Source organism: Strix uralensis, chromosome 2 (assembly GCF_047716275.1).
Source record: "Strix uralensis isolate ZFMK-TIS-50842 chromosome 2, bStrUra1, whole genome shotgun sequence".
Classification (NCBI taxonomy): domain Eukaryota; kingdom Metazoa; phylum Chordata; class Aves; order Strigiformes; family Strigidae; genus Strix; species Strix uralensis.
In genome coordinates this window covers 36,867,647-36,884,012 of record NC_133973.1, presented here as the reverse complement: position 1 = coordinate 36,884,012, position 16,366 = coordinate 36,867,647, and the positions used below count along the sequence as shown (strand labels likewise).

At 44.5% G+C, this 16,366-nt stretch overlaps 1 protein-coding gene across 1 annotated transcript in view; it reads right to left on the bottom strand.

The window, feature by feature from the left end:
* PCP4 (Purkinje cell protein 4) overlaps window positions 1-12,573 on the bottom strand; it is a 50,785-nt gene extending 38,212 nt beyond the window's left edge. Inside the window, exon 1 of the mRNA XM_074858374.1 lies at window positions 12,467-12,573. Coding sequence (XP_074714475.1) covers window positions 12,467-12,475 — 9 coding nt within the window. The 5' untranslated portion in view covers window positions 12,476-12,573. The remainder of the gene's footprint in view (window positions 1-12,466) is intronic.
* Between the last annotated feature and the right edge of the window lie 3,793 nt (window positions 12,574-16,366).

Below are 16,366 nucleotides of genomic sequence, written 5' to 3'. Positions count from 1 at the left end.
ATACACAGAACTTCAGCACCCAGCATGCTTTCCAGTTAAATAAGGAGGCACCTAATGAAAACGAGCAGAGAGAATCACTGCCTGGGATGTAAGAACCCACTTACAGTGCTTTTTTTAAGTATTCTAATAGCACAGAGAACAACTTCCACTGTGCCCCACTTCTGCCAACACTGGGCTGTAATTTATAAATCAGCACAGTGAGAACCTGCTGATTTTGTATTCAGATTCAATATAATGTTCTAAACTGAATATTTACACCAACACCAAATGTAGTCAACATAATTAGCACAAACAGTAGCTTGCTTAATATTTATGTTATTAGCATATTTTGAATTAAAACATTATTAAGCAGGTATTTTTCCAAAGACATTGTAATCATTTTTTTTCTGAGGCAAGGATTAATGGAATCTTTGAAGTTAATTTTGAAAGCAGCTGCAAGAATGTATTTCCCAAATCCTGTTAATTACCATGCCAGCCATGAGAAGTAATCCCTTTTTCTCTACAGGAAATGGAGGATTTGATTCTGCAAGGCTTATTTACAGGGGTAACTCATATGTGAGCAAGTAGTTGTCTTCAATTCAGCAGAATTACTCACATGAGTAGAGTTGGAACCTCAGTGTGGTACTGTGGAGTTTCTCTAAACTGCACGTTAGGTTTTGTTTAGCAAAGGACAAAGAGGGCAAAATCAACTACAGATTAGACATGCTCTCACCACTTCCCCCAGAAAATACCTCAGCTCTCATTTGGACACTGGTGACACAGCCCATATCCTAATTACACTAGAAATTGATACGGAATAAACATCAAGGTGACCCAAGAGGAATATTTCAATTACATAAGAATTGATTAAGTTAAATGGCATAAATGAAAAATGACCAAGGTTAAGGTGGTCTCTTCCTTTTTTCTCCTGTTATTTCTTATCTATTGGTAGCATCAGACCTGGCACTACAGTGCCAGAAATGGCACTTTTGGGCAGGAAACCTGCCTTAAGAACTCCTACTTCCCAGTCTAGCCCAAGCCAGCCACACTTCCCCATCCCCAAGGCCTCGTTTGTTCGCCTACATTTGTTTGCAAGGTCATACAGAAAAGAAGAGCACTAAAATTATTCAAGCTAAAAATAACCCTTCAGCAAAGCTGTGTTGAAAACAATCACTGAAATGATCAACAGAAACAAGCTATGTATTTAGCTCGATCATTTCAGTCATGTAGTTGATGTCTCTGATCCACAAACAGTTGTACCAGGGTAACAGAACAGGCAGCAGCTAGTACCATGGGAAGGAGGCTCTGCAATTTTGTTCTGGGAACTGAATTGGAGCAAGTCAGTGCTTCATACCACGAAACACAGCAAGCTGCATCTCCCTGTGATGTTCCATTGCCTCCTAGCAATCTTTACTCTGCAAAGGAGTAAAACATGGAGCAACATGGGTCCATCCATGTAGCCTAAATTATAAGCCTTGGCCACCTGTGCAGGCAATACAGACAGTTAATGGCAACTGACTGTGGCATCTGATTAAGAGCAAAGAGAACCTTGGGGATCTGGGAAAAGCATTTAGATTCAGATGGTATCTTGGGTATCCTTGGGTACCCTATCCCCAGATAGGAAGAGTGCCCTAAGCCAATTAAGGGGTCAGAGTCCTTACCTAGGCATAGTATAACTGATTACAGATGGTGCTTCCATAACAAATATTTACTTTATATTTCATTCTTCCAAACCCTTCTGAAGTTTAGGGTAATTTAATTTGCTGAGCTACAAAGCCAGCTGTAATTGAGTTAGAGGCTGTCTTCAAGGGACAGCTTGGGTTATTAACAGCAAAAGTCTGCACTGACAAATTGCTTTGTATCTGATCACATTGGCTATCATTATTAAAACAGGCTGCTTCTTCCCAGACTGCAAAAATTCTGGAGTTTGTTGGCATTTTCGGTTTTCTTTCCAGTTGTACAATTAAAAAGTTTGTTCTTACTTTCTTCCCATTTCCCTACATATTTCAGAGGTTACAGTCTGTTAGACTGCACTAATATACAGCCAGCCGGGTTGTTAAAATGTATTAATTATGGCAGTTTCAAGTTGCCATGCAAAGGAACTTTCTGCCTCAACCCTAGGGCAAAGCCTTCTGATTTTCAAGACAAGAACAAGACAAAGTAGCAAGGATGTTTATGCATCACATACTCTACTCCTTCAAACCCCTGGGCAGTCAGTCTGGTCACAGAGAGCAACTCTGAGCAGCTCCCCAGCCATCTGCAATTGACAGTAACTTCTTTATGGCTATTCCAGTATCAGGGGAATCACTGGACTGAGAGTGTGCTGAAGCAATGGCAGGACACCCTGCCCAGGGGCTGCACCAAGAGAAAATGCAAACCTGTTATCTCTGGCTCTGTGCCATGAGGAGATTCATACGCGAGGAACCTTGAATTGGCTGCTCGAGCTGCCTCGAAATGGGGCCTTGCTTGACAGGATTTGTACCACATTGTTCTAGTCTGTATCAGAAATGACCCGCTGAGACTTTGGTAGAGCTGCTACGAGTCTAAGCCACAGCCAAGCAATTAGAAACAATTTTGCCATACTAAAAAGAAAAATGGACAGGGCGATGCACAAGGTCACCTTGATTGCCAGGAATCAGAGACAGCAATCAAATAGGCTCACATACAGCAAGCACAAGAAAAGCCAGGTCACTAACTCTGTCCAAGAGCTGGCCAAAAAATAGAGATTTCCATAAATCAGAAGCTCCCAGGACCCTGCAGCTGTTCAGTGAAATTGATGCTGCTATCAGCTTCATTGTTAACAGCAGCAGAGAAGATAAGCAAGCAATTTTCACTGAGCAGCTGTAGGTATTTCCCAAGGTCCCTGGCCTCAGGACAGACCCACCGGGTTACGTGCCCCAAGAGTAAGTGCTCTGCAGTCCCTGTAATGCCCTAGCCACAGAATAAGTCCAGGGGAAACATGGTCAGGCAGATTTAGCAAAAGCTCCCCCACTTTGTTTCAAACACTCTCCCTCCAAAGAACTGTTTTGCAATTCAAGTTCAATGAAAACTTGCAAGTTTCTCCACACCAAATAGTCATTCTTTGTGTCTTCAGTCTCCCTTTATGTATCAGGCTCCAATACTGCACTTTGTGCCTTGCATAGGAAGTGAAAGAATATTGTTACCCAGCTAGACATTTTCACCTTATTCACACATGAACATGGCAAGCCATCATGTAATGCCATTAAAAAAGGACCCTAACGTGCTTCTCCAGAAAACAGTCGTGCATTCATTTTGTTAATATTCTAACATACCCATCCTGTACCTAGACAGAAAATAGGTTCCCTAAGTTTCATGCAGAAAGCAGATAACATTCACTTAAATCCAACTGTGTGCTGCCTGACACTGCAGTCAAAAATATCTATTAAAGACTTACATAGCATGACTGCTAGAATTCAGATAATTTGCAACTTTTTTGCAATTTACAACCTTAATGCTAGATCCTTTGCTACCAATGTTTCTGCATCTGCAGATCCATCCTGTAATTCCAGTTCCAAGATGGACATGCACCAAGCTTTTAGTCCAAGCAAAGAATACAAAACAGTGCTCAGAATAAAAGCCCTGTGAAACAAAGAGAGGATCTCCTGTAATCCAAGAGCTTCATTCAGTTTGGCTTGGATGTTCATGCTGTCCAGTAGCTTGCTGAAGGAAAGTGATAGTTAGCCAAGTCTGACTAGCAAATTAAAATTGGCATGAAGCTGGCCTGCCTTAGGTATTTGGCTGCCCTGCTTAAACTGCAGCACATGTGTGCTGGCACATGCATTTTAAAGCATGCCAAACCAACAGTGTGTTTGCTCTTTTTTCTGGTGGTGTGTATCTGTCAAATCTGAGTGGAGTAGTGATGTGTGTAAAGCAGCTATAAAGCCACATCTTATTTTTCCACCATGTCATCTGCAGAAAACTGCCTGCCTAGCCACCCCTCTTGCCTAGTAAGCTCTTCCTCCTCCTTTGTATCAGGTTAATGTTTCTAATCTGTAGCAGTTTCCATCTTCTGTCTCCCTTTACTTCGCATTTTACTAATTTATGTTTGGCATTCAAGGAACCAGATTTCAATATAATTCAGATTACCAGAACACCACATACTATCTCTTAAATTCAAATAAAAGGCATTCTACACAGTATTTCAATTAGTGTTAAAATTATGTGCTTAACAGTCAACAACCAGAGCATTCAGTATTTTAAAACAAAAATCATTTAATCCTGAGGATTTGAAAGAAAAGCGTGTTTTCTACAAAAGAAAGCAAGAGAGACAGAAAGAATCCCATTACTTGAAACATTCAAGCTAGAGAATTCAAGTGAAAGACATGCTTGTGAATTTTATGAGAATTTTTTTTCCTGTCTCTGTACCTCTCCTCTACTGCCCCACCCAAACTTGGACTTCAGCATTTTCAAATGTGTTTTCATGTTTAGCTAGGCATTGCACTCTGGTTCATCTCAGCCAGGCTTCTCTCCATCAGATTATGTTGCATCTGTCCGAAAGTCTGCACTTGGCTTGTTTGGTCCCTTCTAAAGAGAAGTCCACCCTGGACATCCAAAGCCCAACTCCTGCATCCCCTAGTAGAAAAGGGCACTCATCTATCAACACAGCCTCAATGTGCTGTCTATTGAGGGCTTTGCTGAAACACACACAGCTTCTTAGTAGAGACACAAAGGTACAGCAATATGTGGGCAGTGGTATCCATCAAGAATGGATCAATAAGTCTGGATCAGAAACACCAATTCACTGAAGCCAAACTTTCTGTGGCAAAGTGCTATGATAGCTATAAAGACATCCTCACAAATCACTGGCCTTCCTTCATATCCCGAGTGCCACTAGGAGAAGGTCCAATATCACCAAAATCCTCAAGGAGTCAAAGATGTCCTCAGATCTCTTCATTTTTGCCTCATCTCCTTAGTTACACACTTGTGCCAATTTAGGAGTTATCATGATCTTGATAGCCTTTTCCTTGAAATGTATCTTCTCCTGTAGTCAGAATGCTGCCAACTACTATTTCAATGCCTGGTAATCCCTCTAGTGTTAGATTCATAGAGAACCAAGCATCACCAAGGCAGATTGACAGCCAGGTGCCCAGGTACCTGCTGGGTAGCAAGGCTTATTTTGTAGGTCATGGAGAACCCAAATATGCAAATCATCCCCAAGCATTAGCAGCAGGTACTGTCTGCTTTCCAGCACTCTGCCCAGTGATTGTGCAGATCCCCAATTTCCTTTAAAGTTCTCCTCCACCCTCTACAAAACTAAAACACTTTATGTGAAAAACTGCTTCTCATGTGCAATCCTACTAGTTCCTATTGGAGATGCTGACTTGACAGGACTGTTCCAGCTGTCTCACTGCCTCACTCCAGAAGAGCCTGCTAACTCTTGTCAAGGTTAACAAGCTTTAGCATAACAGAATTGTCTTGTTTCCAGAAATAGCCCTAGTCAGTGATAGCTTGGACATTTCTGAACTGTGCTCCATCATTCTCAGAAAAGGTGCACCTAAAATACCTCCAAATACATCCACACCAGCGTGTACAGCTAGCCAGGATCCCCACAGGTCTCCCCTCTTCCTCACTTTTAGGAGACTCATGTTGTGCTGTGATCCAGCACAGCCTTGCCCTGCTCCAGCACACAGCAGTGCATGCCCCTCCTAAGTTTAAGCTGTTAGGTTAACCTGTACATTTGGTTCAGCTTTCTCTGGGTCTATTACTGCTGCTTTCTAGTCCTGTTGGCACTATCCAGCAGCTGGCTCACAGCACAACTAGATTCAAACCTGCCAGACAAGGAGCAGCAGATAAGGCTGGTGACAAAACAGCTCAGACCTTTCTGTCAGGCATTAGGACACTAAGACTCCGTGTTAAAGACACTAAACACACACTTGCATACATTTTGCCATAGTTACAGCTCTGTCTCTCCATACACTAAAAAATCTGAAGCCCTCATACCAGGTGCCACCCTTCTCACCAGCTTGCTGTCTCAGTCCAGGAATCTTTGAAGTTTCCAAAGTCAGACTGAAGGACACCACCCTTCAGGTGTTTTTTTCCCCCCCTTTTTGTTAAAGCTGAAAGAAACAAAAGAGATTTCCAACATCAATTTGTCTGCTACCACAGTACTCACCATAGCAGTGAGTTTCAGCATTCATATTTCATGCACTATATACTAAAGTGATAATGTAAGAACATTCAGTGTCTGTAAAATACTTTTCTCTAAGAGGAAAGACAGCTCAACTGTAACCAATATTCAAGGCATGCAGGCAGACAATTTTCATTTCTTCTGACTAAACTTGTGCTTCTTCCTCCATATTCCATACTAGTCCATAAATAAGGCTATATCCACTTAGTATGAATTGATCAGATGAGATAGCACCAGCCAAAGACATGGCTTATATGACACTTCCCCCATTTACCTATAAGTAGACTAGTCTGGTCTGAGAAGGAGCAAACATGAGAGAGTGGGGATAAATTGTTACCTCAAATCCTGTCATAAATAGTAAGCTTCACAACTGCAACTCTTCTGCAGTTCCTTGCTCTGAGTTTATTCCATCAAGATTGCTATTTATTTTCTTAAGAGAAAGGTAGCCTATATATAGTCTGTCTCTATTTCTCTTATGGAAAGAGATGGAAAAGACTGGTTTTCTTAAAAGTAGAGGAAGAAGGGGGAAAAGGATTTGTTGGTTATGATTTGACCTATTTTCTACTTATGTCTTTAGAAACCCAGTGTCCAAACAACTGAAGAAAATGAAACAGAACACCTTTTCTCAGAAAGAGGGAGAATGTATGTTATCTTCATTAGAAGATCCTATGTCTTGCAGAGAAGAAAGCATTACATGGCTCAGTGAATTTAAGGTTCTGTTGTAACTGACAAGATGAAGAAAGGCATAGCTTTCCTCTGATGCACACAGCCACCTTCTCTCAATCCTCTTCAGCCAAGAAGTGGGTGCCTCATGATTTACATACCCAGTGTCTGGGCCTTGCCACACTATTACAAGTTCTTCTGTAGCAAAGCTACAGAGAAGAGATAAAACATGTAAACACTGAGACATTTTCCAAGTCATCCCCCAAAAAAACCCAACACATACAATAGCAGTGGCTTAGAAATAAAATATTCTATTCAAATCAACAAACAGCTAGCAACCTTTGATGAAAAGGCCCCCACTGTTCCTGTTGAAGTTAACTGCTACTATACACCACATTTCATCATGAGCATGATCTGGTTAATGTAGAAACAGCTGGATGACCCTTGCAAGCTTGCCAATGCATTACGAATTTAGGGATATTGGACTAGAAAATAAAATGCCTTTGCAACCTGAAATGATATTCTATTACCAAGTACTGCGGTATAAAGGTTGGAGTTTTCCTGTTTTACAAATGCAAGAGTTTTTCCTTTAAGTTACTCTTTTACAGGGAAACATGATATCTGAAGCATACGATTAAAGTTAACTGCTCTTTATTAAGGTGCGGTATTGTTTGAATCTGTTGGCATTCTATACATTGCAAGAAAACCAGTGTGCTTCTAAAGAGTACATCTGCCAGTTTCACCAAATTAAGATCAATTTCCAACCTTACTTCTAAGTGCTGTTTTAGAAAATGCCTGATCCCACTGAAACCACACTGATGTAAGGAGTAGGCAAAGTGACAGATCTAAAACTTATTGTTCTCCCTTCTTCCTCCTCTTCTGAGCTGCAATTTACCACCCAGCTAATAAATAGATGCAAGTTAAAATTAAAAACTGATGTTCATGTGCCTTACCTGTCCCACCCCCATCCTGTAACAGCTGCAGAATTTCCTCCTCCACCCTGACATGTTCTTGCTGCACTTTTAGATCTACACAGTTTTGTACCTATTGTGGTTATAATCTCAGTGAAGCCAATAGCTAACAGTTGGGGGTCATGGCAGTATCCAAAAAATGCATCTAGAAGGGCCCCCCTGACAACTGGCTGGCTCAGACACTCCCCCAGACTGCAAGCACTGCACAAGGTAACAGCAGCTCCTTTGAACAAATACAGCATATTTTCTCCCTACAAACAGCAGCTCCTCAATTTAGTGCTATCAGGATTATTGGTGTACAATCCTCACTTTGGTGTTTAAATACATCTGGTTCCAAGACCCAAAAATACTATTTCAGTGGAACAGATTCAACTGAATTCAGGACAGCAACCCATGAAAGAACCCCAGTTTTCCCATTTAACTACCTGAAGCAGCTACAGTTTCAGGCATAAGCCTCCACATACACCTAATGTTTCACACTTGGCCATGTTCCTCTCCTTCTCTAACAGCCTCCTGGTAACTACACTTGTCCAGAGTGATAAGAGACATGTTTCAGGTTCTCCCTCAACCTGGAGGGAAGATACCATCTGTTCCTCTGCCAGTTTAGGGGCATGCCCAAACCACCAGGCCATGCGGTATTACCAGTTTTGAAGATAGCCATAGCAGAGATTGCCTTGGTGATTAGTGTCTTACATACACACACCCTGCCCCAAGGGCTGGTGAGGCTCAAGTTTCAGAAAAAAATTCTTTGACTCCAGTGTTAGGCCATATCACCTTTCCAGTGAAGCCTCCATCTTTGCCAAATTGGCTGCCAGGATATCTCCCCCACTGAAGGTAATCTGAGCTCCAGAAGAGGTTCAGTACTCCAGGCCGTCTGGATAAGCACACCCCACATGGCAGCTCAACCCCCCATGAATGCCCTACACACTCCTATTACAGGTCAGACAAGCACCCTTCATGATCCTTTTGAAGGTGGACACAACATAGCAGTTGCTGCAGGATTCAAGAGCCCAGGGGCAACATAAGGCAAAGGTAAAGAGCTTGCTGTAGCTCAAGGAAGAAACAAGACCTGGTGTTCTTTGTATTCCATGCCTGACCAAAATACCTTACATTTATGCAGAGATCAAGTCCCCAGCTCTTAGCCTCCACAGCTAAGACACCTCACCACTCTACAGAGGCAAAGCCCTAACAGCTCTCCTCTTCTCTCTTATGAATTTCATGTGTCTGGTTGTTTGATGCCTGTTTCAAAAGGAAGCTAGAATATTCTTGCTACTGGCTGGTAGCAAGGCTGCTCCTCAAATATATAAAGCTGCTGGCTCAAACCCTACCTTAGGTGGTGCACATCAGCACCCTGACAGTCACTACAGCACTTCACTCACACTGTGTAAGGCTCTTCCAATGCAAGTTCTTCTCTTAAATCACAGGTGCCTCAGGCATGTGGGCTGATTAGGTAGATTTTGAGTGGCTCTCCTAAACCCAGACACCTAAATAACACACGTTAAAGCTGAATTCCTCCCCTACACACCAGCAATACCACTCTGACTCTTTAAGATCAAAAGGAAATAAATGCATCCAACAAGGCAATCTCAGATAATCCTGTTTTAAGCTCTGACTCCCTATATGTGTGCTTCATCCCTGAACCACTGGAACAGCATCCAGGGCTGTAACACCATATTGTTTAAGTGTGCTCCTTCCCAAATCCAGACCTGATTCTGGATGACAACCAGAATCATTCAGCACAGGAGGAAGAGTGGCAGTGAATGTCAAAAATGTTTGTGGGACGAAATGCTTCTTATGAACCTTCGTGCCACAGGAATACTGCCACTGTGACCAGACATCATCTGCAATGTGTCAGATACTTAAGTGACCGATAAGGTGACAGGATTCTCTGTGATGAATCAAGTTTTTGCCAGTTGTGAGTCTAGAGGCTCACTGGTAAAACTACTGGCTGTGAATAACAATTTGGCATTGTTATGAGCCCACTACTCAAAACTACTTCTCCCAATTCATCCTATGTCATCAGAGATCTTTAATGGAAGAAGGGCTGCATCTCATGGGTGCTCACTGACAGTAGCTGATGTTTTCCAGCATGGCTGTTCTCTCTAGGTTCATTAAAAATGAGGGAACACACCTACAGACCTAAAGAAAAGACTCCTCAGTTATTTGAGGACAGATCTTCAAAGCCACTTCAACACCTAAAAATGTGTTTCATTATATAGTGACTTTCCTGAGACGTTCCCAATACAGCTAAGTGATCTGTCACCAAAACCAAGCAGCAGGAAGCAATAACCATGTTTTGCAATGCCACTACATAAACTCATACCTCAAATTCCCTGTAACTAGTTACAGGGCCTGACTCCTGCCCAGCATCTTAAACACATTCTCAGACAAATATTATAGAGAAAGAAGTGTAGGGCTTTTCTGTACAAGTTCTTTATCCTTCCTGATAAAACAAGTTAGCTACTAGAAAATAGAAAAGTACTATAGTCAGATGAATGGCTGCTTCCTGTTCAGCTTTCTCCACCAGGAGACTGGTAATCACTGCCCATAAACAGGAAATAAGTTAATTTTGCATGAAGCAGTAAAAGAAGAATCCATGCAAAGTCTCAGCAAATAACTTGAAGGCTATGAAAGCTCTCTTTAGAGATTTCTGCAAGAGCATTTCAAGCTCTACTCAAATCCTTACAATTGTTAAGAAAGCAAAAAACCCTTCCCACCCTCCCAACACCATTCTACTTGGGATAATCTTTCAACAGCTCTAGCTGAGCCTCTTTTCCATCACCCTGTCCTCAGATTTTCTAGCAGATTAAAACAAATAAAAAAAATATTTTTCTGTTACAGCATTACAAGTGAAATCCATCAAGACCCCCATCCAAACACAGCAAACAGATGTCTAAGGAGCTTGCTTTCTGCTAATCTTTTTTCCCCTCTTTTTTTAAAAAAGTCTTCTGCAGTGAGGTGGTTTGGGGTGGTCCAGCTGCTTCCATCTGCCCTTTGGAAGACGAAAGGTCTTTTGATTAATAGCTGACAGGCAGGTAACAGCAAAGAAGCTTTTCTCCATTGGAGCTGTGAGTGATAAACTCTCCAATGCTGTCAGTTGAATGACAGTGACAGTAGCACTGAAGACACCGAGTGCAGGGCTAAGTAGCATACGTACAGGGCTTAGTGCTGTGCCAGAGAAAGACATCTTCCAGCTCTGAGGGTTTGCTAGGAATACTGTTTTGTGAGGCACAAGGAAATCTATTATGAAGAGAGAACCCCTATGCTGGTACTAGGGATGATCTTGATGTTCACCAGGACTTTTAAAATCCAAAAGGCAAGCAATGTAATTCAAACTATAAAGGGGTAATTAATGAGCAAATACAACCCTACACAGGGCTACAACAAGAGTGCCTTGCACAATTATATTAAGTACAGCAGTATCATCCAAGCATTATTTGTCAGTAAAAGATTTTTCCCCAAATGCCATCTTTAAGGAGTAGAATAGAATTGTTATATCTTGCAGAACACTTCATCTAGTTTGGGTGGCAAAGGGATAGTGACAGCAAAAAAAAACCCCACACTGCATGAACTCCATCCAGTTGATATAAATACAGGCAGCAGCCAAGGAGAGGTCACAGAGAGCCTGGTGCATTACACCTGGGCTGCCTGATCCCTGCAAGCAGCAGAAAAGCACAATGAGGATTTCTTCTGCTTTCCCCATTTGGCCTGACCTGCAAGCCAAGGTGTAAGCTTCTCATAAATCCTTGCACCAGAGACCACGCTACCACACTGCTTTTTGTTTCAGGTTTACACCTCATCTAAAAATACAGCCGAGTATAACACCTGCACAACAACTAGTAAAAACTTATTTGGTGTTGCTCATAATTTTACTCTTGCTGCTAAGAAAGGAATATCCATTTGTTAATGAAGCAGCAAGTCTTTTATAACAGGAAATAGGCTCCAAAGACAGGTGCTGGGTAAGGCATAGTTACAGGTATCTCTACCAATTCCCAAAGACAATGTGGGATCTGCCAGCTAAGCCTGCTCAGTATTTAACTGACTACATTGTCAAGTAATCATCACACCTCATGACATTTAACAGAAATACTAGTTTGCCCCAGAGAACTTTTCTAGTGCAAAAAAACACAAGTGAAAGTGTTCAGCTTATTTATTTACAAGGGTACAAGAAATCCTTACATGTTTGGCACTATTTACATTTTTTTTCCTTAATTGTAATCCTTCCCAGGACACTATTTATAAAGTTTACATCAGCATCCAACTACAAACAGGGCATTTTTTTCCATGAGCTCTAGCAGGTAACTTTCCCTTTTTAATAAACTATTCTCCACTAGTGTGCACGGTCCTTCAAAGGGCAAAACACTGCCCTGTTTTATGCTTTGAAGGAGCATACACACCTGTGGAGATGTGCTTTTCGGAAGACGGGGTTTAACAGAAGCTGCGTCTTTCAGCCTCCCCATCCATTACAGAGACACCTCTCAGGTGCCCCAGCTCTGCCGGGAAGCACAGCAGACCCTCACCGGGTTCCCAGCCCGGGAAGCACCCAGCCCTCCCCACCTGCGCTTCGAAAAGGGAAGGTTACATTCGACGCCCGGCGCTCCCCACGCTCCAGCCGCCCGGGTCGCTTTCCGAGGGGCTCCGCCGCTGAGCCGCTACGGCCGCCGGCCCCCCCACAGCCCGCCGGCCCCCCCACAGCCCGGCTCACCTCGCTCATGTCGCGCAGCAGCCCGGCTCGCGACAGCCCGGCTCGCGGCAGCCCGCCCGGTCACAGCGCTCCCGCTGCCCCGCGCCGCCCGTTAAGAAGCGGCGCCCCGCGCCCAGCCCGGCCCGCGCCAGCCAATCAGCGCCGCGCCCGCGCCGAGCCCCCGCGCCCCCCATCCGAGAGGGCGCGGCGCCCCCTGGCGGCGGCGGCGGCTGACGGGCGGCAACGGGTGCCCGGGCCTCCCTGACCCCCACAGCCGGGAATCCCCCCCCCGCCTCCTCCTCCTCCTCCTCCTCCTCGGGGAGCGGGAAGGGCGGAGGGCCTGAGGCAGGAGCTGCTGCTTTTCCCAAAGGGCCAGCACAAGCAGGGGGGCCCCGGCGCACCCCTGCAGAGGAAAGAGAGCCTCACTGAGGGGGGGCAACTCGGGGGCTGGGTATGGGCTCGGCCGCCCGGTCCGGGGAGGGAGCGGCCCTTCAGAGAGTATGGGCTCCAGGTAGCCTGAAAATGGCAACTACTGCGTACGGATGGGATGAAGGAATCAAAGTTTCATGGAGTTCTCTACCACCTGCCTTTGTTCTCGCGCTGAGGAGCTCTGCAAGTCATAATGTGGGGCTCGTTGCCACTTCGGTTAAAATATATAGCATTTCTCCATCTAGCTGCTCTCACAGGTATATGGAAAAGAGTCCTTTTGGTAATTTTTCTGAACGAATAATTAAAGCAAAACTTTGGAAAGTGTGCTGTTATACTCCAACATCCATCTTTTGATGGAGCACAATTACTATATTTGGCAATACACATTCAGATGCTCTGACTCATGTATCTGTGAAGAAATATAGATTCAGTTTGCTCTGGGAATGCATTTAACTCCCTCAAATTTTCCTTAAATCAATAAAAAAGTTAACGCATTATTCTGGAGAGCTTGAGAAGCTTGCCAAACCTTTCCACGTCCAGGGACTACCTTGCAGAAGCCTCTTCATCAAAAGCTATCTACAGGACCAGTCTCACTAGAGGCAGTGAAATAAATTTTGTGAGACCTTTCTGGAAGCCACCCTTCCCCTTTGAGTCGCAGAGGCATAGGCACTGCAACTTCACCTTCACGTACCACTCACCAGTAGACATGCAGTGACCAAGGGGCACACGGAGCCATCCCAGAATCACACAGAATCACAGAATCGTCTAGGTTGGAAAAGACCTTGAAGATCACCCAGTCCAACCATTAACCTAGCACTGACAGTTCCCAACTACACCATATCCCTCAGTGCTATGTCAACCCAACTCTTAAACACCTCCAGGGATGGGGACTCCACCACCTCCCTGGGCAGCCCATTCCAACGCCTAGCACCTGTTATGTAAAGAAATATTTCCTAATATCTAGTCTAAACCTTCCCTGGCGCAACTTGAGGCCATTACCTCTTGTCCTGTCGCTTATTGGTTAAAGAGACTCATCCCCATCTCTCTGCAACCTCCTTGCAGGTAGTTGTAGAGGGCGATGAGTTCTCCCCTCAGCCTCCTCTTCTCCAGACTAAACAACCCCAGTTCCCTCAGCCGCTCCTCATACGACATGTGCTCCAGACCCTTCACCAGCTTCGTTGCCCTTCTCTGGACAGGCTCGAGTAATTCAATGTCCTTTTTGTAGTGAGGGGCCCAAAACTGAACACAGTAATCGAGGTGCCATGGCTTTCGGTCTGCTCCTGCCTGAATTCCTGCCTGGCCCCTGCCTGGCCACACGCCCCTCCTCACACTCTTCCCCAGCAGGTGTGGGCTGGGCTCCTCCACCTGAGGATGAGAAGGCTCCACAGGCAGTGGAACCAGGGACATGTATTCTGGGAAGAATATAGGGATGCTGCCTGCCTATGTAGGGATGGGATCAGGAAAGCTAAGGCGCAGTTGGAGCTGAATTTGACAAGGGATGTGAAGAATAATAAGAAGTGTTTTTAGGGGTACGTTGGCCAGAAAAGGAAGATAAAAGAACATTTACTCTCCTGGTAAATAAAACGGGAAAGCTGGTGACAACCAACATGGAGAAGGCTGAGGTGGTCAACACATTTTTTGCCTCAATTTTCAATGGTAATCTCTCTTCCCACATCCTGAACCTCAAGGCAGGGAGTGGGAGTATTAAGTCCCTCCCATTGAAAGTGAAGGTTTGAGACCACCTGAAGGACTCGAACACACACAAGTTCATGGGACCTGACAAAGTGCGTTCCAGGGTCCTGAGGGAATTGGCTGATGGAGTTGCCAAGCCACTCTCCATCATATTTGAAAAGTCATGGCAGTCAGGCAAAGTCCCCAGTGACTGCAGGAAGGGAAACATCACACCCATTTTAAAAAAGGGTAAAAAGGAGGACCCTGTGAACTAGCAACCAGTCAGCCTCTCCTCTATGCCTGATAAGATCATGGAGCAAATTCTTCTGGAAGACATCAAATATATGGAAGGCATGGAGGTGATGACAGCCAACATAGCTTTGCCAAGGGCAAATTGTGCCTGAATAATCTAGTGACCTACAATGGCATGGCTGCATCAGTGGACAAAGGAAGAGCTATGGATGTCGTCTACCTGGACTTCTGTAAGGCCTTTGATACAGTCCCTCACAACATTTTTGCTGTTAAATTGGAGAAATATGTGTTTGATGGGTGGACTGTTAGATGGATAAGGAATTACCTGAATGTCCATGTACAAGTTACAGTCAATTGCTCAGTGTCTGAGTGGAAACCAGTAATGAGTGGTGTCCCTCAAAGGTCCATACTGGGACCAATAATATTTATATCTTCATCAGTGACATAGACAGTGGGACTGAGTGCACCCTCAGCAAGTTTGTAGTTGACACCAAGCTGAGTGGTGCAGTTGATTCACTACAGGGAAGAGATGCCTTCCAGAGGGGCCTTGACACACTTGAGGAGTGAGCCCATGTGAACCTCATGAAGTTCAACAAGGCCAAGTGCAAGGTCAAGGTGACCCCCAGTATCAGACTGAGGCATGAATGGACTGAGAGCAGCCCTGTGGAGTAGGACTTGGGGGTACTGGTAGGTGAAAAACTGGACATGAACCAGCAACAAGCGCTTGCAGCACAGAAAACCAACTGTATCCTGGGTTGCATCAAGAGAAGTGTGGCCAGCAGGTCAAGGGAGGTGATTCTCTCCACTCTCGTAAAACCCCACCTGGAGTTCTGCATTCAACTGTAGGAACCCCAGTACAAGAAACACATGGGCCTGTTGGAGCGGGTCCAGAGGAGGGCCAAGAAAATGGTCAGAGTCTTGAGCACCTCCCTTATGAGGACAGGCTGAGAGAGTTGGGGCTGTTCAGCCTGGAGAAGAGAAGGCTCTGGGGAGACCTTATTTTGGCCTTTTATTACTTAAAGGGGGCTTATAAGAAAGATGTATAGAGACTTTTTACCAGGGCCTGCACAAGGCTGTGGATATGGGGGTGACACAAGCTGGTACAGGGGTTGATGCATGATCTGCATCCTGCTTCCTTCAGGGTGCTAGGAAGGTGGAGGAAGTTGAGGGCATGAGTTGACAGGCACTGGAGTCCTCAGCTGGAGAAGGAGGTAAACTGTCTATGAAGGAGGAAGAGTGCTGCCTTTTATTTCACTTGATTTTCCCAGGTTGACCTTTGTGAATCCATTCATATCCATTGACTTGGACTGATAAACATGTTATTGTATCAGCTCAGAAACTTGCTGCCCTGACTCTGGGCAGGAATAAAATGCTAAATGGTGATTTATCCTTGCTCTGAAGAAACTTGCTGGCTCCTGAAAAGGTAAAAGACAGCGCAGTTCTTCTTAGTCACCAGAGTGATTACTAGTCTGAGCCAGCCACTGGGACTTTCACGGTCTTGATTTTCAGTGAGGACATCTGGGATCCCAGTCTTGCAGGGAAGCGGAGGGGTGGACAGCATGATGTGAA